Here is a 23,643-nt window from a genome sequence, read left to right as displayed (position 1 = left end):
TAAAATACACAGGAGGGCTGGTCTGTAATTCCTTGGACCAATGTAAACTTTCCAAAATGCAGAGGCCATCATTGTACTGATTAAATATTGGAGTCATCTCTAAGCAAACATTCACACACAGTTAATTACAGTCTAAGACAACAGACACTTGGCCCATTGCATGTTTGTGACACTGCTAAAACATACACCTTACATAAAGAAATAAAGCACTGTGCTGAGGTGCTGGCACAGGGTGCCCAGAGAAGCTGTGGCTGCCCCATCCCTGGCAGTGCTCAAGGCCAGGCTGGACACAGGGGCTTGGAGCAAGCTGCTCCAGTGGAAGGGGTCCCTGCCCGCGGCAGGGGTTGGAACTGGGTGAGCTTTAAGGTCCCTTCCAACCCAAACCAGTCTGGGATTCTATGATACCAGCAAATATTTATTACAGCCAACCCAATGTATGGAATTAACAAAAGTTTACTGCCAAAACAGAAAAATAAAATCATTGCTGTGATTACAGCATTTGCTCTGAATGGCTGTCCACTAAAACCAGTGGTTTTACAAGCCAGTGCTGCAATTAGAAGCTTTTGAGAGACCTTCAGCTCTGGGCAGTTCCAGCAGCATGGTGTCTGCTAATGTCACCCAGGGGCAGTACACAGAGACAGTATCAGCCTCTTGAAGAAACCAACCACCCCACCCAAGGAAGGGAAAAGGACAAGGAAAGGACCTATGGAAGTTTCAGGGCGTTAGGAGCTTTTTCTGCCGTTATCTGCTTTTCTACATGATCAGGTGCTGCAGCGCACTCAGGAAAATAAAAGAACAGGCTTCACAGAGCACCACCAGAAACTCCATTTTGAAGCTGCTTTTTACAGCAAGCAAAGGAAACCTGGGATCCCGAGCAGGATCTTGTTGTAAATGCTGGGGCATGGGCTTGACCTGTCATTGCAGTCATGATTTTGTCCTTACCTCCTGACACGATTCAATAAACTCATCTAAAGTTACAACACCATCTTTGTTTTTATCCATTTTCTGCAAAATAAAAGAAAAGAAATAATTGTTTCCATAGATAGCACTGCAGTTATAGTATAAAATCTTACTTGATGCAGCCTGGTTAAACCTGAGGCACTTTATGAGCCTAGATTACAGACTCTGTCATTGATTAAATTTGCCAAACACTAAGGACTTGTTTACCCTGGCAGTTGGAGCACTTTTGAGGTCTCCAACTATTCCTTTCTTGACATACACAGCAACCTCTGCCATTATTATGTCATTTATTTAATCACTGCCTCAACAAACAGCACCCATCGTCCTGTCTCACTTCATGGGCAGTTGAGAGAAGTACAGAAGTGCTGCAACACATGCACAGGCTTCAGACATGCTGGATATGACACATCCCAAAGCAAAGGGTTGAGCTAAGAGACAAATGAGATACCTATGGAGCCAGGAAAGCAGCAGACACCGTAGTGTCAGGCTGAATGGATGCTACTGTTTATTTTTGAATAGACAGTAGGGCTAGGATTGAACTCGGGGCTATCTTTATTGTAGAGTATAGCAGTGCATGGTTCAAACATTAGAAAAACACATCAAAAATCAAGTACCTGGAAGAATACTTCTACATGCTGCCTTGGTGCATCTTCCTTGAGCACTGGATAGGTGTACTTTCCCATCATATCATAAATTGCCTTTACAATATCTGTCATTTCCTGCAGTAGTGTCATGCCAGCAACAACACAAAAGGAAAGTTAATAGAAATGATAGTATATTTTTACTTTTTGCTGCTCTTTTCTCCACCTTCCTGCTCCTATTACAAACCAGCGCCTGTACCTGTGCATGAAGATAGATGTATCATCGTATACAAGTTCAACTATAAACAAGTGCTTCTTTCTGACGGTGCCATGACTTGGCCATAGCCTTGTTGGAGGCTCCTGCAGTGCTTGCACAAACTGCCACACAAGCCAGTGACAGTAAGTGCAGACCCTGCAGGTACACACACCAGTCTGACAAGACAGACCAACATGTGTTGGTTGCCATGCTCAAACCCAAGGCTTCCCACGCAGGGAACAAACAATACGAGAGGAGAAGATAACACCACGTGACAACACAGGATTTGTGGGTGGTGTGATTGCATCCAGCTCTTCAACAGTCTCTCCTCGGGCAACCATAAAACCTTTGTGCCTCAGTCACCAATAGCTACTGTCACCAGGTAGCCATAAGTTGTATTTTGCTCCTGTCTAAAGCAATCCATTAAAGTCACTATAATATAGGAAAATATGTCTACAAAATCATGCATTATAAGATCACTGCACATTTAACTTGGACATAGATAAATGCTCAAATCCAGTCAGGTTTGCATTTAAAATACCTGCATGCACAATTAATTGTTCTCTGCAACAGAAACCAGTTGCCCCTCTTCAGCAGTCACCCTTGTTTGCCAGGCACAGCCTTACCTCCTTGTTTATGTAGCCATCCTTATTTATGTCGTACAGGTTAAATGTCCATCTTAGCTTTTCATGAGCAGTTCCCCGTAACAGAATGGACAATGCCATCACAAAATCCTGTTCGAGGCAGAGAGAGGTGTGAGTATCAAGAATACCTTTTTCTAGGTCACCTTCTTTATATAATGCCAGTCAAAAGACATATTTTTGGATATAGGATATGGCTTTCAATCTCTTTGGACTCCCTTTCCCGAAAATGTGCCATCTCTGACTGAACTCAATGGACATATCGCCCACTAAGATACCCCAAGTACTGTCACACTAATAAACGAGCATGTGGTAACCATCCAAACCAGAAAAGCAAAGTACTCAACTGCAGCCAATGTAAAAGCCAAGCTTATGATATGCATTAGGCAGCTTAGCAAGGCTGGAAGGGCAGGAAGACAGAATGGGTGCTGCAGCCTTAAGCTCTCCTAGTCCTGAAGAGAGGGCAGTGAAAACAGCAGGGTGTGTGTGTGTGTTCCAGTCCAAGGCAGGGGGACTTAGGTTCTCCTGTTGAAGACAGGGGCTGCTCTGACTCCTCAGACTTGCCAAGAGCAGCACAGCGTGCTCCAGGCCAGAACCTGGACACCTTTCTTGCTACCATCCACATGGATCATGCTCTAAACACTGCACGGATGTAGGCATGGCAAAATATGTGTGGGGCTTTTTTAAGGGTAGTGCCCTCTGCTCCAGTGGCCATTTCCCCGCGGCAGAGCCATCACTCCGATTGCCACTGCCTGGTTAAACACAGCTGGACCCTGACTGAGGAAGTAGAAGCTGATGCTTTCTTACCTCCAGATCTAGGGTGCTGCTGAAGAAAGGAAGAAAACCCATGATTTTTTAACATGCCCATCTTGAGAGAGATGGAGGGAACCCAAACTCTTCTAACACAGGGAGCCACAGGTTTTGTTCTCTGGCAAAATCTCTCAGACATGACCAGATACAATTCGCACCACTTGACTCAGGCTGGGATGCAGCATTTGAATTGTATTTTCTTGTTTACAGCAAAGTTATTGCTTCCAATACCTGATTTACTGTTCATACTGCATGGTAGCTCAGGCACTGCAAGCAGCATTGCTATGGGGATTTGTTAGTACAGGCAGAGCTTCAAGCTAACAGAGCTTTACAGCTCCTGATACCTCATTTAATGCACTGGATCTTCCTATGTTATCTCCATTAGCTCTGCATGGGGCAGTGCATCACTCAGAAACCTTTGCTCCTTTTTACCAAGGCTCAAATTTGCTGAACAGTACAAAAAGTACAAACATGCTGATGTCTGACAAGCACTAAAGAGACAGGTTTGCCAGGAAGGAAAGCTCAGCAAGCTTTTTAAATACTTACCTAAGCATTTTCCTGCGTCTCAGTCGGTTCAGGTTTCTGGAAGATTCTAACTACTGAGTTGCTGCTACATGCAAAACTCCCACTGCAGCCATCTCTACAGAGACCCACATATACCTATGGCAACATTCCCATTTTACATTTGATAAATGAACAGAGTTCTCAGTGTTACCTGGAAATGACCAGAGTTCTTGTCCATTTGGCAGCAAAGGCAAGACTGCCTGTGATTGCTAGTTTTATAAGTCACAGTAAACTCTCTTCAAATCTATGAAGTTCATCCTTTACAGGTCTGTGGCTTAACTTACCCCTTTGCTGCACTCCTACAACTACGTGTGTGAGCTTGAAGTACAGCTATTTGTAGTCACAGCAACAGGCCTTTTAGTTAAAGGTTTATAGTTTCCATTTGGTACCAAGTATCTGAGAGGCTTGTTCAATATATCAAATAACCTTAAAAACCCCTGTATTCCAGGAATATACAAATATGACAGTTCAGACGTACAATGTGTTAAAATATCAACTGATTTTAGACTGAAACCTCTCCTGCATAATCCCTTGACTCCTACCAGTTTACAATGGAGAATGGATGGAAAAGCTTAAAAATACAAAATGGAGAAAGGAGCGTAAAAGGAGTACGTAAAACAATTACCTCAAACTTCACTGAGCCATTTTGCGCAGTGTCAAAAGCATTAAAGAGATAATGTGCATACATGCTAGCATCTGAAAAACACAAAGGGCACTCATTGGTACAACAGTTCACTGTAACACATTATAAGGGGTCTAAACAACATTCTTTTTGCATAAAAAACAACCTTGTAGCAATGCCGGATATTCTATGAACCAGTAAACGTTAGCATGGACTTGCATAATCCCCATGCCCTTCCTTAAGACAGCCTTGAAATGTAAGAGTGTTTATTACAGTAGAAACAATCTGGATTATGGGGCTGGACCTGAAATAATGAGCTCAAAAACCAAACCAAACCATCCAAGAGTATCTCTGTGGCAAATGGAGTGGCAGCTCTGGTCAGAAGTGCAGCAAAAGTATTAGAGTGATTCCAGCATGTGTGCTGCCTTCATCTGCCTTCCTGCTTTGTGTAGAGAAGATCCCCAGGGACCGTCCAACTTCGGAAGGGTCTAGTTCCACTAACCTGAGTTTGGACCATGAGTAATAAAAACCAACCTCATCTGAGGTATAGTTTTGTCCTTTTGAATCTTAAACTGCTGATTTTAGAGAGTCCTTTCTATTATGAAGAACAGTTTCTATGTCCCCGTGAAGGATGGCTGTTAAAGGGGAAAAATCAGTAATGGGAGGCAGAAAAAAATCACAGAGGTGTATGACTGTAAGACCTTCCTTGGCCTGTTCTCTGCTCTGGAGGCAATTCACACTGCTCTCCTTAGTATTACAGCCCAACTATTCAAGATGGAAGCAACTGACATAAACTGCCCTTAATTATTTCATTGCCATTCTAGGTGCCACACATTTTTTTGCCTCTTCTATTCTTTGCCTCTAGCACACAGCATTATTCAAGCCTGAGTCTCCTTACTCAGTGTACGGGCATTGAGGTGAAGCCTGGTGCCCTGTGCTAGGCGGGCAGGCAGGCAATACGACCCAGCATCTCTTTATTCTGATCTCTGTGAAATGATCAAGTGGTTTTACATTATTCAGATCCTGGAAAATGTAACAGTAGGCAGAAAATCAAATACTGCAGTTACTGTCACCTGTAAGACAGAACACACTGGTCTGCAAAGAAAAATACTCTCCTACATTTTTGAGAAGGACTCTGAAATAACAGCTTCCGAATTAAAACACTTACGGGACAGTACTAAAAGCTTCCATTAAGCTAAGCAATGAACTAAAAATATTCAACTAGATGCTTATTTTCAACAGGGTATAATAAAATACTAAATTCCTAGTATTACTTGATGCCTGATTAGCAAAAATGAAAACCTGTCAAGGACAGGAGCCCTATGTAACAAAACCATCACAAGCCTGGGAAGAGGCTGCACAATGTTTTTATAACCTAGAGATGCTTTACTCCCTCTGGGATGTACAAGTTTATCAGTACAGAGAGCCCCACAGAGAGCCAAAGTGAAAAGATCTCTGAGGCATCTCAAGTCTCACAATTTATGACACTAAAGTCAGAAAACAGTTCGGAAACCAAGTGAAAGAAAACAGCACAAAATATGAAATCACACCTGCTGCCAAAGTGACATATTGTTAAGCATGGCTAAGCTACCGTCATCATTAAGGGAGGGAGAGTCAGAGCTCAAGGGAATGGAACACCAGAAAAAGGGCAAGCCTCTGTCAGGCTCAGGAGAGGCGAGAAAAGTGGTCTGTCCATGAAAAGATGAAGTATCTGTGCCTGCCTGTTTTTCACACACAGGAAGGCAGAAGTCACCCGAGGTGTGTCACAAAGGAGGTAGTACAACTACTTGGGGCAAATTGAAAACACAAAATATATGTATAAATACATCCAGACCATAGTGAAATGTAATGTAAACTTTCATAGGTGTGCATCTTTGAGGCCACATACATTGTGAAACATAGATATAACATGGTTTGTCTTGACATTTAGTTGAAAAAACACTTGTTAATGACTTTCTGAAGGTACATGCACATGCCCACATAGGCTTTTGTAGAAACTTCAGCCATTATTCCACAATGAGTGTATTCTGCGGCTACAATAGAGTGGAATACAGAATCATAGAATCATTTAGATTGGTAAAGTCCTTTAAGATCATCAAGTCCAACCATTAACCCAGCACTGCCAAGTCCACCACTAGTCCATGTCCCTCAGTGCTACATCTACACGTCTTTTAAACACCTCCAGGGATGGTGATTGCACCACTGCCCTGTGCGGCCTGTTCAGTGCTTGACAGTTCTTTTGGTAAAGGCATTTTTCCCAGTATCCAGTCTAAACCTCCCCTAGTGCAGCTTCAGGCCATTTCCTCTTGTCCTGTTGCTTGTTTCTTGGGAGATGAGAGCGACCCCACCTTACTACAACCTCCTATCAGGCAGTTGCAGAGAGTGATAAGGTCCCCCTGAGCTTCTTCTTCTCCAGGTAAAACATGTATTTGGAAAAGTCTCAAGAACTGAATCTTTTACTAAAAAGCCACTTAAACCCATGCCTCATTTCTTTCAGCTTGAGAACAGTATCCCCACAGAACAACATAGAGATTATTGATGTCTTTCAAAGCTAAAAATATGTTGAGAGATTTAATACAATACTTCGATATTCCAGTACATGACATCACCCTGTTCTTAGTCACACAAACACTAAAGTGATCATTTCAGGTAGTTAGAAGTTCACACATCAACTGGGAACTGCTTTAAGAATTTTAGGAAGGTTTTGATTAATTTGCAGGCCAAAATGAGGGCTGGGATTCTTCTGTGCTAGATACTACATGCACAGCAATCCACAGCAGGGGAGCAAAGACACACAGAGGGGAAGTGGTTTAGCTTTCTGCCATCTAGAAAGTCAGTACAGAACATCCCATCAATCCCCAGTTTCCATCTGGGACTTGGGGAACAAAGAGCTGACAGCTAGGGGCAATCTTTAACATGGATTTGTCTATTCCTGTGAAATGACTGTTCAACTGCACTAAGTAATTTTATGACCTTGATGTTTGTGTTTCTGTTTAAGATCCTGCAAAGGTGAAGCTCAATTCACGTTTCTTACACAGATTACCTGAAGGAGTTTTGCAGCCAGCTGGCAGTAATGAATGTTAAGGCATGCTTCAAGAAACCTGCCAGATGCAAAGTACTCTGCTTACCTCCATGAGGAAAAAACTGTGCATAGATCTGTTTAAATGCCTCTTCATTAACAACCCCACTAGGACATTCCTGTTGGAAAAACAAAAAGAAGAACAAACATCAAGCAAAAAAAAACCCCAGCACTGTAAAGGTTCATTTGCAAAACTCTACAAGCCCAAAGAGAGCAATTAAACAAATGACACTGCTGTTCTCCCAGTGCTCTGGGCGTGCGGGCTGTGCAGCTGGAGACATTAAAATCATTCCGAGTGCAGCTTCATCTCATGCTCTTGTTTCACCATTATTAACATTTCTTAGCAGTATTTTCAGCAGTGTTTAATCGCTGCTCTATAGGACAGCCAGGAAAGGCAGCTCATGCCTTCTGTCTGGTGAAACTTCCATCATGTAATTACAGATAATGTTAGTGCCAGCTAACAGTGCATGGTCTGATACCTTCACCTATATGAATTCATTAATCATAGAATCATAGAATGGTTTGGGTTGGAAAGGACCTCAAGATCATCCAGTTCCAACCTCACCCTAGACTATGTTGCCCAAGGCTCTGTCCAACCTCAATGGTTGTCAGTCATCAGCGGCAGACTGTATCCAGAAATGTGACACCAGCTCCATGGAGGCTAATGGTATGGACTATACTGGTAAGCCCATATGAAGAAGCATCAGTATTAGGCTGATAAATATTAGACCATTCTTAACCTGTTCATCCACTCAGTCTTCCATAAACTTCTGAGAAGCCAGACTGTGTCCATGCACATTTTGCAACCTGTGGGGTTATTTGACTTTTAAGCTCTGGTACTGGAATGTAGAGCACTGCTTTTCACTTCTGGCTGCTTCAAATGAGGGCAAGCTCCTATGAAAAGAGTGGCAGATTTTCTGTCCTGAACCTCCTGACCTACTGAGTAAGTAGCCCCGTGGGGAAAGGAAAAGGGGACTGATGTCTGGAAGGCTCACACTTGCTCTGCCTTCAGCCAAGCAAAATCCAGGCTGTTACCTCGTTACCTCTGTTCAGACTGAGATGTTGCGGTAGCACAAATAAGCTTGGGGACGAACACAAATGAGTCTGAAAGAGCACAGTGCTGCTCAGCACCTACATTACATCTATAATGCTGATGGTAGCATTACAGGTTGTTGAATTTGAGATGAGTAAACTTACGAAGTCTAAGAAAATCCCTTTGAATTTTTGACATAAAAAGCTGGAGGAAGATTCAAGTCTATGACTTATTTATTGGTGAGTTCTTTAGATACCTTTTAAGAACAAAAAGGACTTTGATAAGAAAGTCTTCCCCCATGAAAAGCCTATAAAGGAAAAGCAGCATTTTTCCAGCCTCTGGTCTGCCAGTATCACTTGCTGCTGTGCATTCCCTAACCATGGAAAAGGACAGAACAAACAAGTGAAATCACTTTATACTGTGCAAGTCAAGGAAGGAGAGCAAGGAGGGGTACTTCAGGTGACAATGAGGCATTTCCCTAATCACATACCTGTTTGCTATTGAATTAGGGTGATTAGATTGGAGTTCCTTCCTCCAATGCAGAAATCCTGCTGTATCCTACCCACTATGTAGGTAAAATCCATCAGTGATTTGAGAAGATTTGAGATAAATAAAGGATAATTTGTTGCTGAAAATCCCTGAACTTATCTTTTTCTCTGCATCTGCATGTCCTGACAAGTGCCTTCCCACTGGTTATGTTGAAGTGTCCCAAAGCTGGCACTGTAGCCTTGACCTGGCTGGGGCCATCCCTTCTCCAGCAGCAGTACTCAAGGCCTGTTTCACAGGAAGGAGATCAAAGGACCAACTGGATTAGCTAAAGAGAGGGGCTGCAAGGGCCGGGCCTTGTGTTTTCATTTACAGACAAAACTAACAAAACTTCCTCAATCTGTACAGCAAAATTCCTGTTCAGATGAATATCCTCAAAATATGCCAAAGCTCCTACTAACCCAGCCAGTGCCTGTTCTCTTTGTCACGAGAAAAGTGGTTACTTCTTTGTCTGCCTGTGCCACAACTAATGAGCTATGAATCATTAAAAGAAGAATAATTAATGGAATATAACAGCTAAAATTGTCCTGAAGTTCACGTTTCTTAAAGCTTGTAACTGAATGTAAGTTAAATAATCAGCTATTTATTTATGATAGCTTGTAATCATCAGTCAGACCACATACCTGGTAACTGGAGTGCTGCTGTTCCACCACTCACACTGAGCCTTTGCACAACTGTAGAGTATTTGACCAAATTGTCATTCTTTTTAAAATGAAGCCTAGCACAGCATTTAACCTTCCTTTCCATCATAGTGCTACTGGCCCAAGCAGTGCTGCCCCAAGTGAAGATGCAGTTCTTTATTCTTGATAAATACAACCAATATATTCACTAAGAAGCATCATTTGCATGCTTAAGGGTAGTTTACACATTTGGGCTCATTATTTTCTGTATACTTTCCACAGCTGTAGAGTCTGTTGGGTCTCTTCCACACTATATTAAAGCCTGTGTTTGCCAAGAGCCCCAGTCCAGCACCATCCACCCTGAGCCTGAAGCCGAAGCCTGTGAAGGGCAGGTTGCTGCTGCACACACCGCCCTTGCAGAGGCAGGGTTTTCTGTAGCAGTTTTGGCCATTATGCATAATTAAATTGCCTCAATTTCCACAGGATCCTTTTGCTTCTGATGCTCCATCTGGAAGCCAAATACCAAGTTTGCAGCAAGCCTCCAGGAGTGCTGGAGAGAGGCAGCACGGACATTGATCAGCCTGCTTAGCTCAGTGTAACTGGATTGCTTTCAGACACATATGCTTGTTCCAATTCATTTGCACTTAATTGATCACAATTTTGCTTTTCTAAGAGCCAAATAATGCTCAAGTGGCCTCATTAGTGCTCCAGTACTACTGAATTCAGCTGACTTGGAAGAAATCTCCGTTATGAAGGGAGCAGGTAAGCTGAGCGTCAGCTTGAATTCCACTGACGCTGACAAAGCCTTACTCATTCACGAAAACATTCTTGGCAGCATGGAAAATCACAGTGCCTCACCACGACAGTCTGCCTCCGGTGGCAGGGAATTAGATTCAGGCAAACACCTTGTATTGCTATAACCTACGAATTACTTTAAAACAAGAACAGTGAATAGTGTTTTTGGATTGCTAAGCATGGAACCAGCCCCTCATCTTCAACAAACATTGGCACTAGCAGCATGAGTCACGCCTTCGAATCTACCCTCTCGGAACTCTTACCTCTTTTCAAATAGGAAACCACAAAGGAGCTGAATCCACATTAAAAACAGAACCCCACAAAACAAAACCCGAAAAGGAAATCAATCAGAAGGTCACTTGCTGTTCTTTCTCCTGCTGGAATCAGAAATTAGCTTCATCAATTGCTTCCAAAGATGAGCAACGTGGACAAGCAGGGATCAGCAGCCAAACTGAAGCGGGGCTGAACATAACCTGCTCACCTGGCTGTTCTCACCTTGCTTGGCCAGAACAAAGAGGAGCACCCAGGGGGCTGATCTCCTCCCTCCTGTTCCATAACTGTGCCCTAAACTTTCTCCTGTGGGGAGCAGAAACTTCCTCCGACTTCCAGCCTAAGCCTGTTCACGTCCGTTTTGTTCCTGTGCCAATACTGCCTTTTAGTCCGTTTTGTTCCTGTGCCAATACTGCCTTTTAGCTCGGACAATGCTCTCTCACAATGTATTCATAGAGAGCAGGTAACACATTTTATTCTGTTGAGCTAAACCAAGGCAAGATCCATCAAAGGTTGTGCTGGGTTTTGCTGTCTCTGTTGCCTTGCTTGGGCAGAACCACAGCCAAAGAAATGAGTCCAAACATCTTAACCTGGCTCCAGTATGACAGCAGCTACCTGCAAGGCGCAAAATAGACTACTGCACAAAATGCATGCTAGGGCAGAGATAACTGCAAAGATAAACATGAACTTCTGATCCTGGCATCAAGAGATGTTGGAGGACAGCTCACAACATTCCCTTTCACAACTGGAAAAGAAGGCTGATAGCAGAGAGAGGGGCCATTTGTCCAGGCAGCAAGCACACCAGCTTGAAGTGGGAAAAGATTTGTATTTAGTGGAAGTCACCATCAGTCTGGTGTAGAAACACCAGACCTGACCAGTGACACACTGGGAAGAGACTGGGAAGGTTTTGAGGGCATAGGGAAACAGATTTGAGAGCTGAAGTAAGAATAGGAATTAAAGCACTGAGAATTAGTGCCTAGAGGGTGCCCCAGGCTGTGCTGGACTGCCTTTGGTCAAACACCATCAAATCTATGTTCATGAGCATCAAACCTTTAACTCCTGTGACTGCAGCAGGGCTGAGCAGGGCCACATTCTCCCTGTGCCTGTAAACGCTCTGGGATTATTCAGGTGTTGCCTCACGATTAAACAGGACCTCTGCAGTCACCATGAGCAAGCAGTAAGTACAGGCCAGAGAAAAGAAAAGGACTGTATTCCCATAGGGATCTTGAATCTCCAGATGGCACTGTAACATCATCCCAAAAAGCAGATGGTTTGGTACAGCAGCAAATATGGTAACAGCTGAGTCAGTTTGCCTGCTGTATGTAATTACTCATCCCATTGAAACCATTATTTACACGCTACAAATGCTACAGCCACCCTTTCATGTCAATTTAAACCTTAGATATTAAAGCTTCATGCATATCGTGTAATAGCAGCTGGAGAAAACCAGACTGCTTTGTCCTAGCAACCTGATATAAAACATTATCTTGTCAACACTGCCTATTAATACCAAGACCTTCAGTGAGGTTTAGGAAAGGGGTTAGGTCATAAGTTAAATACACTTGTCTATCACTCTTGCCCTGGGAGGTAATGCCTCTATACTGCAAAGTGATAGCAGAACTGAGAGGGGCAAGGGGTAAATATCATGGGTACTGAGAGCTGCACAGCCAGCTCCTCCTGTCAGCATGGAGCAGAGCAATCCAACACGGGTCTCCCACCAAACAGCAGTACAGGAGGCATTTTGGAGGTCGTAGCAAAACACAGCAGTTCAGAGCTCTCACTGTAGGCAGTTGTGTCACATCAAACGTATGTTAGCCTGTCAAGCTGTCTGAAAAGCCAAATGACTTCTTGCTGACTGCCCAAAGCATGAAGACGTTTCAGGTATCAGTCTACAGGGGCTACAAAACTTGACACGTGGAATGACCTCCTACGTGCAGCAAAGGCTGTGCAAAGACAACACGTGCACCAAAAAGAGAAGTCCAGAGAGCTGAGCTGTGCCTTGGCCTGCTCAGGTGAGTGGTGAAATAAAGGCTGAAACCACCAGACTCCATGGGGAAACCAAACGTATTTTGGCGACGTGATTCAATGCAACTTCAAGAACCTGTGAGAGAGAAAGGCCCCTCTCAGGATCCGGCAGGTTTCTCTCAACACTTGCAGCTCAGCTTTCTTTGGGAAGTTTTTACCCAACGGATTGGTTTTTCTCTTTCCAAGAAAGCTACTGGGGCAGCAGCTGAAGTGCCGGAGCTGTCCTGCAAGACGACTGAAACCCACCCCGTGTTTATTGAGCTGGCTTAATACTGATCTATTAATCATCATAAAAACATCAGCTGGCACGAACCACCTGGGTGACTAAACCCAGACCCTCAGGCAACCATGTAATGAGTATTCATTCTTCAAGGTGCATAAAGCATCTGCTCCATGTAGCCTCAAAATTCCCTGTTCCTATTTATTATGGCAAGTCCTAAGAGGCAGCAGCAGGTGAGCTGGAAGCTGAGGCTCAGAGAGCTGCAGCCTCCCCACTGCCAGGAGGATATGGCTGGTGGTTGACAAAGGCGAGTGCAGCGCTGCTCCGTGCACCCAGACAGGCCAACCAGCATGGCTCCTGCTCTCACCTCAATCTGTAGCCTCTTTCTTGGCTCCTCGGTCTTGATACCTTTTTACTTTTGATTTCTTTCGGGCTTCTACCACTTCAGCTTACTCTGTTTACACAGGACCGTACAGTCTCAGCGTGCTCTATTACATCATGCTAAAAGAGCAAGATTTCTGTAGCCAGAGAAAGGACAAGCTAATGACAAGCAAGCAGTACTGCTCATATCTGAACACGAGGAACTGACAGCAAGAATTAAAACATTTTCAGGTTATCTTGAAGAACTGGCACAGTTGGGGAAACTGCAGTGTGCTTACTGACATTTGGGCAACAAATTGAAGGAGAATATTATATGCTGAGTATTCATCCAAACCCAGTTTTAGGCAGATTATGGTGTCATAAATATTAGATGAAGTGGCAGATTGTGCTCATTTTGCTGTGGTAGGGGACGTCTAGCACAAAACTGCAAATGTTTCACAGGGGAATGGCACATAATGCAGCTGAGCGGGGAGGCTGGGGGGGACATACATACTGGACTCAGTTCACTGCAGGACCATTCTTACATTTTTAAATCCTCTGTAAAGCACTTGAAGTTCTCTTTTAGTGAAATTGGTTTGTGCTTCAAGCTGTTCCAGTCCTTCAGGTCTATGGCACACTGTAGTCATTTCTAATTCATCTTCAATTTTATCTGAAAGAGAAGACGGGAAAATATTTATTTTGGTTGTTACCTTTGCTCTATTAACATGATGGATAGGACAGCCTGGAGTTCAAGAGCACTAGGGAGAAAAAGAAACCATCAACAGAACAGATCTCTGTAACTGTTTTCAATCTCTTGAAAGCAAAATAAAAGTCGTATGAGTAAAGCAATAGTTCAGATTTTACAGGGCTGCCAATTAGCTCCCCATCCACAAAGCCAAAACTGGTGGTGAGAACAGGAGGGCAGGCAGCAGATATGTTGCTCCAAAAGGCAATGTCAGGTATTTCTTATCTAAATATTGAAACAGCGTGGAAGAATAGGCCTTTCAAAGTACTAGCTTTGAAAAAAGCTGTGCAAATACAAGTGAGAGAGCAGACATGCTTAAGCATATTAGGCAACAGCATTATACTGAAGGTAAACAGTGAGGGAAGCTCTTCTGTTAACCAAAAACTTGCTGTAGAGACACTAAAAGGTCACTTTAATCCTAGGAGAAATTCAGATGATGTCCACAGTTGCTGAATCTGGGATGAAACCAGCCTGCATTTGCATAGGCTTTTGGGGGAAGCCGGTAAGAAAGATTCTGACGTGCATTTTATACAAGTGAATATTCTCTCACAAGGAAGAGAAACACCAACCTCCTGTATTGCTGTAATCTCACCTCTATTCTGATGCATGCTTTTACTTGTCAAGCCCATTTCCCAGAAGTATAGGCAATGCCCAAATATACACAGATGCTTAATGTATGTCATTTTGAGATTCTCTAAGCTTCAAGGATCAGATGCAGTTTTCAGGTGACATGAAAATCCCATCTACATCCAAAAGTGGCTCGGCATAAACCCTAACACCCCCGCCTTGTTATCAAACCAGCACAATTTATGCCCTGAAAAAGTGTTGTAGATTATTGGGCTCAAGATACTATAGTAATTCCTGCTGAAAGACATGGATTTCACAAGAAACATGGAAGGAAACGGAGTCACTCTGAATGGAGGAAGACATGAATTCAGAGCAGACTGGCTCAGTGAAAGAACGGGCCAGACTAAAGCTACATTTTCATAAGTGAATTCTGTACATATATATGAATGTTATTAAGGAAGGACACACATCACTGAGTGATAAAGGTTAATTCATATTGGTTCACTCTTCCAGTATTAAGAGATCAGTTTGAAATAATGGTGCATTCAGCCGTCCTCTTAATCCACTGCATCTAGAGCTTCACAGTCTGTGTTTGTGGGGCTTGAGCAGTGAAAATACATGCCTAAATACGGTGCTCAATGTCCCGTGCAAGGCAAGGAAATCAAGGAAAGAGTCTGTAATAGCATGGGATAGAAGGGAAGTATCACAACCAGTTACGATGCAGAAAGCTTCCTGAGGTGGTAGGTGGCCAGAAGAGGCCTGAAGGAGCCACCTTCTCCACACAAAGGGAAACTGAGAGTCTAGAGATTACAGCTCCTGTTAGAAAAAAAGGGATGGAAAAGGATGTCTACTACAGGAGGAACAGATGTGGAATGGGAAATAAGGGGGGAGAGCCATTTCCTTTGAAAGACAACACATGCCACAAAAGTAAGGAATGCAGAAGCTGTAGAGAGGAAAAAAAATGGGTGAGAAATTCCTTGAAATGAGGGAAGTGGAATGAGTGGCTGAAAAAAGGAAAGGAAATACATTCAGAAGGGAGCCAGGTAACGGGGACTCATAACTAATCCATACATTATATAGCAAATACTTTTTTTTTTTACCTTTGGTTAACTGCACTTTACCTAAGAGCCTTTACAAAATGCAAGTAACTCCTGACTCCTCTCGTGCATGTTCCTGCTGTTCCCAATGCAATAAGCAGATTACACATGGCCTTGACGGTCACCCTGGTTTTCCTCAGCGAGCCATGCATTTTGTGCTGTGCAGTATGTAAGCAAGTTACCTCCGAGCCTCTCTCTGCTCTTTAACCAGCTAAACATGCCCAGCTTTTCACTGACATTTCCTACTGAGTCACTCAAGCTCTTTACAAATTCAGTCAATGTAAAAACCTAGGAGTAAAATACCGGCCATCTACTCTTTGTATCCTATAACTCATCAGAGAGGGGAAACCCAACAATCTATGCACTTTCACGTAAGTGGTGAGGCTAATGAGGGAAGCCAGCCGGTTGGAATACTCTTAGGCTTGGTTTTATTTATACCCTTACTGCATGGAGCTTCACATGGTTTTCAGAGGCAGGAAAGATCCAGCTGAGAAAAGTCACACTCTTTTCAAAGGCATTTTGATGTAACTGACCGTTTTTGGTGGGTCTTTAATTTCCCATATACTTTCCTCACCTCCTTAAGCAAGCAGTGTTAGTACCCTTATATCCAACCTAAACTTCCCTTGTTTAAGTTTGAACCCATTACCCCTTGTCCTATTGCTTGTACTGCAAGAATAGGTTTCTGCAACACTCAGTTCACGAGCTTTGGTCCCACAGGGCAGATATTCCTATGTTAAAAATAAACCAGATTACTGTTGCAGATTTGATTCTATTTCCCATGCTGAGAAATATGGCTCTTTTCTTTATAACAAACTGTAGAAAGGAAATGATAAAAGATCCATCCCTTTTCAAAGGGACACTCCAGTTCCTCCTTCCATTCTCCATTCCAGAACCAGCATTAATCTTTGCCTCTGAAGAGAATCCCTATGGGTTAATCCTTTCATCTGCTTCCTCCTCCTTTCTCAAGGGAAGTATTTTGAAACTTAGCAATAAAAGATGTGTGAAGCTTTAGCTCTGGCGAAGGGGACGCTCAAAATGACACCGCAGCAACAGGCTTCCAGTGAACACAACCTAAAAATGGTAGAAGTTTTTCCTTCGATGAACATGCCCCGATACAACTGAGCAGACCTGGGCATTTCCTGGAGTGCCGCCTCAGAAAACAAATACAAGAAAGGCTTATTAGGTCATTTTGTCTATCACTTGCCAGCAAAGAGCTATTTTCCACCATGTTTCATGATAATACTGGTCTTAGAAGACACTTTTTAGGAGTAACTACTTCACATTAATGGGCCTCACAGATCAAACAATCCCTTCCCTGTGTTCCAAAGATATTAACATTTAAGCTTTTCTCAGCTGTCAGCCCACACTCAGAGATCCCCCTCCAGCAACACTCTGTTCATCCCTCCTCCCTTCCTGGCAAAAGCCTGCCCTGGGCACAGCACAGACCTGTATGGGCACAAACAGCTCTTCCAAGCAAATCGATCATTTCCAACTCAATAGTCCCCACCTCCCACAAAGATTTCGTTGTCAATACTTGTTTCCTTTCAGTGTTTTCTCTTAACTCAGGTCTTTAAAACCTTTTTCTTCCACTCATATACCCCATAAATTAACCACAGCGGTAAACCCCCAGATCCTGTCACTTCCTCATCTGCTCTTGCCTTTTGTCATATATATTGTATTTCCTCTTACTTATATTGGCTTTGTTGCACTGGCTGCGTCCCTCCCAGCTCTCCAGGGATGTCACTGTGTGAAAGACAAGCTCTTGCATTTGTAAACACTGCAACTGCATTAAACTGAAGCTCACTTCATGGCGCCGAGTGCAAGCAAAAGTGTATGCACACAGATCCACACATTTTTAATTAGGAAAGCATTGTGCTAACATATTTTACCTAACATCATATTCTTCCTCAGTTTTGCCTTGCCTACAGCTTGCTGAGCACCCTGAGAGGTTTGAGAGTGGGAAATGGGCATGCCACTGGTTTCAAGTTAATTTTCTTCTCCTTCAGTTTGCAAGCTCATGGAAAGCCCGAGGGACTGACACTGCCAGGGATGCCCATGGTGCCCTCCCCAGCTCAGGTGCCATGTGTCAGCAGCTGCTGCTTACAGCATCGCTGTGGAGCTGGAACTCAGCCGTGCCCTGCCTGGGGGACACACTTGCCTCAGGGCCTGGGTACCACTCAGCTGGTTAGTGAGAACTTGAACACTGGCAAATAGGTCCAAATTTATCATTCTGAACCTCAAAGCATGATTTTGGTTGGGTTATCTGTGCCCACCAGCTGGGTGGACTCAGTGACTAAAGCAGGAGATTTCTCCTGCTTTCAGGTACTGATAAATGATAACTTTCTTCTTGGCTTTTTGTTTGTTTTTTAGCTTCAGCACTTGTTGCAATGGTCCCTGGATCAATCCCTTCTGCACCAGACAGTTGCAGTGAGTTGTGTCTCAGGACCATAGAATTACAGAACGATTTGGGTTGAAGGGACCTTAAAGCTCATCCAGTTCCAACCCCTGCCACAGGCAGGGACACTTCCACTGGAGCAGCTTGCTCCAAGCCCCTGTGTCCAACCTGGCCTTGAGCACTGCCAGGGATGGGGCAGCCACAGCTTCTCTGGGCACCCTGTGCCAGCGCCTCAGCACCCTCACAGGGAAGAGCTTCTGCCTAAGAGCTCATCTCAGTCTCCCCTCTGGCAGGTTCAAGCCATTCCCCTTGGCCTGTCCCTACAGGCCCTTGTCCAAAGCCCCTCTCCAGGTTTCCTGGAGCCCCTTTAGGCACTGGAGCTGCTCTAAGGTCTCCCCTTAAGGAGCCTTCTCTTCTCCAGGCTCAACAAGGACAGGTGTAAGATCATCCGCACTGTTTAGCTGGTGCAGAACATGCCTGTGCACTTGCTCAGCCATTTTTCTTGCAGCGTGTTTAAAACTGTAGGGATAGGAAGCAGCATTTTCTGATTTAGAATTTGTCTCTGGCCATAGGCTTATGGCTGCTTTAGTAGCAGGATATGAAATGTGGGTCTGGGAGAAGTAGCTGTGTTAACCCTACTCCAAAATAAGTCCAGGCTGTAATAATGACTTAATTGTGCATGTTTACTGGGGGCAGAACACCATCCCTATTTGCTTAGCCCATAGGATAGGCACATTTTATGTATCAGACAAAATAAATAGTGGCTTCACTTTGCAAAGAAAAATACTGCTGACATACTTGCATGTACGTGCATATTTTATAGATTGTTGGTAATGAAAGACACTGTTTCATTTCTCTGCTGCTTGCTCAAGAGCAGAGAACGAATTTTCATTAGAGTAGATCAATATTTTAACTGAACACACTTTGGAAACTAATGAGGCTGGGTTATACACCCTTTCATTTTAATTCTATTTTTGCCTTTTGTTATCTTCACAATTGGAAGGTTTCCATACTTAGACTGCCTGCAAACGGCCCTCTGCTTCACTGCTGTGAACTTTGCTGAACAGAATTTTCACTTTCCCAACTGATAAACTGGAGTGATTTAAGCCTGTTCATGTAAAAGCTGGTTTGTGCATCGACATGCTTACAGACAAAACTGGTTCATCATCGAGGAAGACAGATTGTTGTCTATTAACTCTGAAGGAAAACAACCTGCTCCGATATTTCACTTTCCCAGATCTTTCTGTTTCATTGGACACAAGCTCATTTATCTGCCATGTGATGGAAAACATTGTTTCATTGCCAATTTATCTTTAAAGTGCACAGGTAACATAACGCACATCCAGGACAGCTGCATGAACTGAAGCACTGCCCAAGCCCAGTTCCTAAAGGACCAGAGACCAGGCACTGACTTGCCAACACCAGCACCAGAAAGCATGTGCCATCACCACAGAAGTCAAGTCCTAAAACCCTCTGGTGACAGCACATCTGCTGGTACTCACTTTAGCAACCTGTTTCCATACAAAAATGCCTTTCCTGGTAAGTGAAACAGATTAAACTTATCCCAGACAATGCCAAAGTTGCATTTGTGCACCACAGAACAGGAAACAGTTGTGTGTTATTTACCAGCTGCTTTCTCAGCTCTGGCTTTGAACAGCCATTGGACCCAAGTTCATCGCCCTGCCTGTCCTTCCTCCCACTGGAGCTGCCTCTACACAAGCAACATCTTGCACAGAAGCCCAGGGCTGGTTTCACCTGGGCAAACTCCCTTTTGAAACACAAGAAGCATCAAACACCACTCCCCACAGCGGCCACATCGGTACTGCAGCATTTCCAGCCCTTCAACCCACGCGCCTGGCAAAGAGCAATAGTAACGGCTCAATACATTGCTAGGGCTGGCCAAGGCACACTTTAAAAGGAGGGTGTCAATGATCCTGTCCCCTGCTTCCTAAGGCTGCATGGTGAAGCTGCAACACCAGGTTCTGTGGCTAACGGGAGGGTTTTGAAAAGATGCTGCTTGTAAGTAAATTCAGGTTTTGTTAAAGAAAAATAATCAAGATGTAAAACACAGCTCATGGGCCCGGTGTTAACTGTAACATTGACAAGCATTAGATGAAATGGGTCGTTTTACAAATACAGCAGAAGGGGATTAAGATATGAGCAAGAATTATTAGACTGCATCTTATTTTTATTAAAAACCCATTAGTTATATTTTAGGAGCGAGGACCTGAAGGAAAACATTAACTCCAGTTTATGCTTTACATCTTTGGAATTAATCTCCAGACAGGCCACTTGCTTGGGCAGATCTTGCAGGAAATACATCCTGCCTCTGGGAAACCAACTGCAAACAGCTGAATATTTCATGAAGAGATATAATTGAAGGCCTGAGTCCATAAATTCTCATTAGGGCCAAAAATTACGGGATGGGAGTCGGGTGAGAGCTGTTACCGATGCAGACCCTGCTTCAGTGCTCCCTCCCAGTGGCGTAAGCAGAAGAGATAGGAAACACTGCTTCGTGAAGTCCTCTGAGAGCTGTGCTTCCAGATCCCTGGGCAGAGACAGCTGCCAAATACAGCTCCACTCTCTGAACAGTCAAGGTATTTGTGTGCAGTTCCCTGTGCTTCCACCAACAGAATCCAAGCGTCAGCCTTTAAGCGACCCCAGCTGGCAAATACTTGCAAACCAGCAAGGTTAACGTGGCAGAATGACAGCTCAGCTGGAGCTTAAACACATGTACAGCACGTCTATCACTTCTTAAGAAGGGTTAAGGAAAACCTGCTCATGGCAAATATCAGTAAAAACATGACACTAAGATACCAACTGATACATTAAACATCAAACAATTCATATGGAACACTCATTAATAAATTATTATTGTTATTAATATTATTGCCTGGCTGAAGAGATCAATTTCCAAACCGAAGGGACTCTCTCCAGTCAGTAAACCAAAAAGGAGCTGATGTCTCCTTACCTACTCCCTTTTCCCTCAAGGATTTTCTGACTCCTTCAGGTCCGTTTCCACCCCTAAATCAGCAACATCAAATTCCTTGCGCTAAGAGTCAAGCTCAGCAAGGCCGTTCTGCCTGTGTGAACCTGCACCACCACCAGCTGCAGGGAAAAGCTACATGAAAACCCAACAGCGTATCAAATGCGGAGATTTAATTACAAAAATAATAGAATTTCAAGATTTCTTGGCTAATCCTTGCTCTGATGTATGCAAAAGTCATGTATATACTTTCCTCTGCCTCTATACTCCTTTAATCAGCTCTGGAGTTGAACATAGGGAAGCTCAAACAAGGCTGTGCTCTGAAAAAGGAGGTACAGCAGTCAGAGGCTACATGTGCCTCCAAAATGCCTTTGTGGCACACAACTAAGATCCAGTACAATGATTTGAACTACACCAAGTCCAATTTGACCTTAAATGTTTCTGCAAACACTGCATTAAGTGTGTTCAGCATCAGAACTAGCTTTGCTGTGGCCGTTCCCAGAGAAGGAGACAGCAGGCTGTTCTTCCAGCGCACCGGAACTTACTTGTGACGGCATTTGCTTTTCACTTTTCCTTGCACATTCCCACTTGTCTGTAGTAATGTTTATAAGGGAAGCAACTTCAAAACAGGTGGAAAACCACTGAAAGCTTGCTGGGTGCTTTGCTGCTTTTTCATAGGAACGCTGCAGAAAGTGTGCTTTTGGGACAAGGGCTTTCTTCCATGCAGCCGGTCAAAGATGAGTTTGCAAAACAAGCTCACTAGAAAGGGTAGAAAATCACTTCCCTTTGGTTATTGTTTGAAAATTCCCAGTGATACCATCTGAAAACCTTACCTGGAGGGTACCTGAACTGTGAAGTACCTGGCTGAGCACTGCACAGGAGGACATGGAGGTTGAGGGAGAGCTGGGACTGCTCCCCTCGCTGCAGCCTTACCAGGGAGCTGGGCGATGCTCAAGCACCTTTCATTCTGTTTGCTACCAGCATGGGAAGTGAGACCGCACTCAGCCAGGGGGAACCTCTTTCTTAGCTTAAGAAAACGTTTGCTACGAAAATTAGATGACCAATAGAGTCAAACCGGTTCAAGTTTTACCTCTCTGATACACGTAAAACCAGCGGGCAGGGTCTAGGAAAAAGTAAGAAAAAGATTTAACAGAAAGTGACAACCATACACAACTTTGTCTGGTGTTATTTTTAAGGTGACATTGGATGTGTTCCGCATGGCCCGCAGGGTCCTGTTTCCCAGTGACTGTAGGATGGTTTCCAGGTGTATTTAAATGTTGGTCCCATCCCCTCCATCGTGTCGTCCCCCCCCCCCCCCCCCAAAATTCCCTCTTTCCCTTACCATAGGGGCAGGAAGGGAAGTCAGAGCTCACTGTCCCCTCCATGACCATGGAACTCAGGGCAGCAGTGAAGAGAATCATGCACGCAGTCATGCACTCATGCAAGCATCCACGCATACAGAAAGACAGCAATGCAACAGTCAGCATAGTAACTCTGAGAAGGGAGAAGGACTTTGCATGCAGTTCTTGAAGTCTGCTGAGGGGCAGCAAGAGGGGCCCATGGCCTCCTGCTTCCCCTCCACAGCTTAGCTCTTTGCTGTAGAAATAAAGTGATTAGAAGAGAGAAGAAGTCTCAGGGGGGTCTAGAAGGCTCTAACTTGTGCTCTTTGCAGTCACTTCACTTGCAACAGGGTCATTCTGTACTATCCTCACATCCCCTGGACAGTAAATTAGCTGGCCACAGAAAACCGGCAGAAGTAAATAATAGACCACAGATCCCAAGAGCATCACCTACATACCGAGGACCTGGCTGGTCAGCCAGTGTTGCTGAGGCATAGTGCTTGGCCTCACTAACCCTGGCTCAGCTGTTCTCAGCCTGAGGAATGAACAAGTAAAGAAAAAGCCCAGGTGAACACAAGAAAACCACAGTGGATGCTCTGTTTGGCTGCTGCAGCACAAAAGCAATGGTGATACTGAGGACAATCACATGAGAGATCAGTAACAGAACCAAATCCTCAAGGACTGGCTACTCACACAGGGATAAAATTCGTATTAGTGACTATAGATACCTCCACACTTTTCCCTTTTGAACTGAAGAAAACTCCAAGAGAAACTAATCTCCAGAGCAAAGAGCCTACAAACGACTGTGATTGTATTCATAGAACACGACACGTACCAGAGACAGAGCAGTACACACCCAGACCTTTACAGAAAGCATATAAAACAATCAGTAAAATGTAACAAACTTCACTGTACCCTATGCACACTGTACCTATCACAGGACTTTTTAACCTCCTTGAACCACCAAGACAGGATTGCAATAAATAAAGGCTGCTTAAAGAGGCCCCAAGTCTCTGCTGAAGCAGGTGTTGAACCATTAACCATTAAATCACCTGCTGCCAGGGAAATCCCACTTTGCTGGGTAACCTAAGGACAGAGGGGAAACAACAACACTTCAAGTCTAATAAGGAC

General features: G+C 44.0%; 1 protein-coding gene across 10 annotated transcripts in view; it reads right to left on the bottom strand.

Annotated features, from left to right (window-relative positions):
• KCNIP1 (potassium voltage-gated channel interacting protein 1) overlaps positions 1 to 23,643 on the bottom strand; it is a 431,381-nt gene that overhangs the window by 5,824 nt on the left and 401,914 nt on the right. For all 10 annotated transcript variants that reach the window (XM_065690150.1, XM_065690146.1, XM_065690147.1 and 7 more), the window contains 6 exons: positions 13,928 to 14,052; positions 7,563 to 7,632; positions 4,438 to 4,508; positions 2,424 to 2,531; positions 1,575 to 1,679; positions 943 to 1,005 (listed from right to left, as the gene is read on the bottom strand). In XM_065690150.1, coding sequence (XP_065546222.1) covers positions 943 to 1,005; positions 1,575 to 1,679; positions 2,424 to 2,531; positions 4,438 to 4,508; positions 7,563 to 7,632; positions 13,928 to 14,029 — 519 coding nt within the window. In that variant the 5' untranslated portion in view covers positions 14,030 to 14,052. The remainder of the gene's footprint in view (positions 1 to 942; positions 1,006 to 1,574; positions 1,680 to 2,423; positions 2,532 to 4,437; positions 4,509 to 7,562; positions 7,633 to 13,927; positions 14,053 to 23,643) is intronic.

This window comes from Lathamus discolor, chromosome 10 (assembly GCF_037157495.1).
Source record: "Lathamus discolor isolate bLatDis1 chromosome 10, bLatDis1.hap1, whole genome shotgun sequence".
Classification (NCBI taxonomy): Eukaryota; Metazoa; Chordata; class Aves; order Psittaciformes; family Psittacidae; genus Lathamus; species Lathamus discolor.
This window is presented reverse-complemented; position numbering and strand designations above follow the sequence as displayed.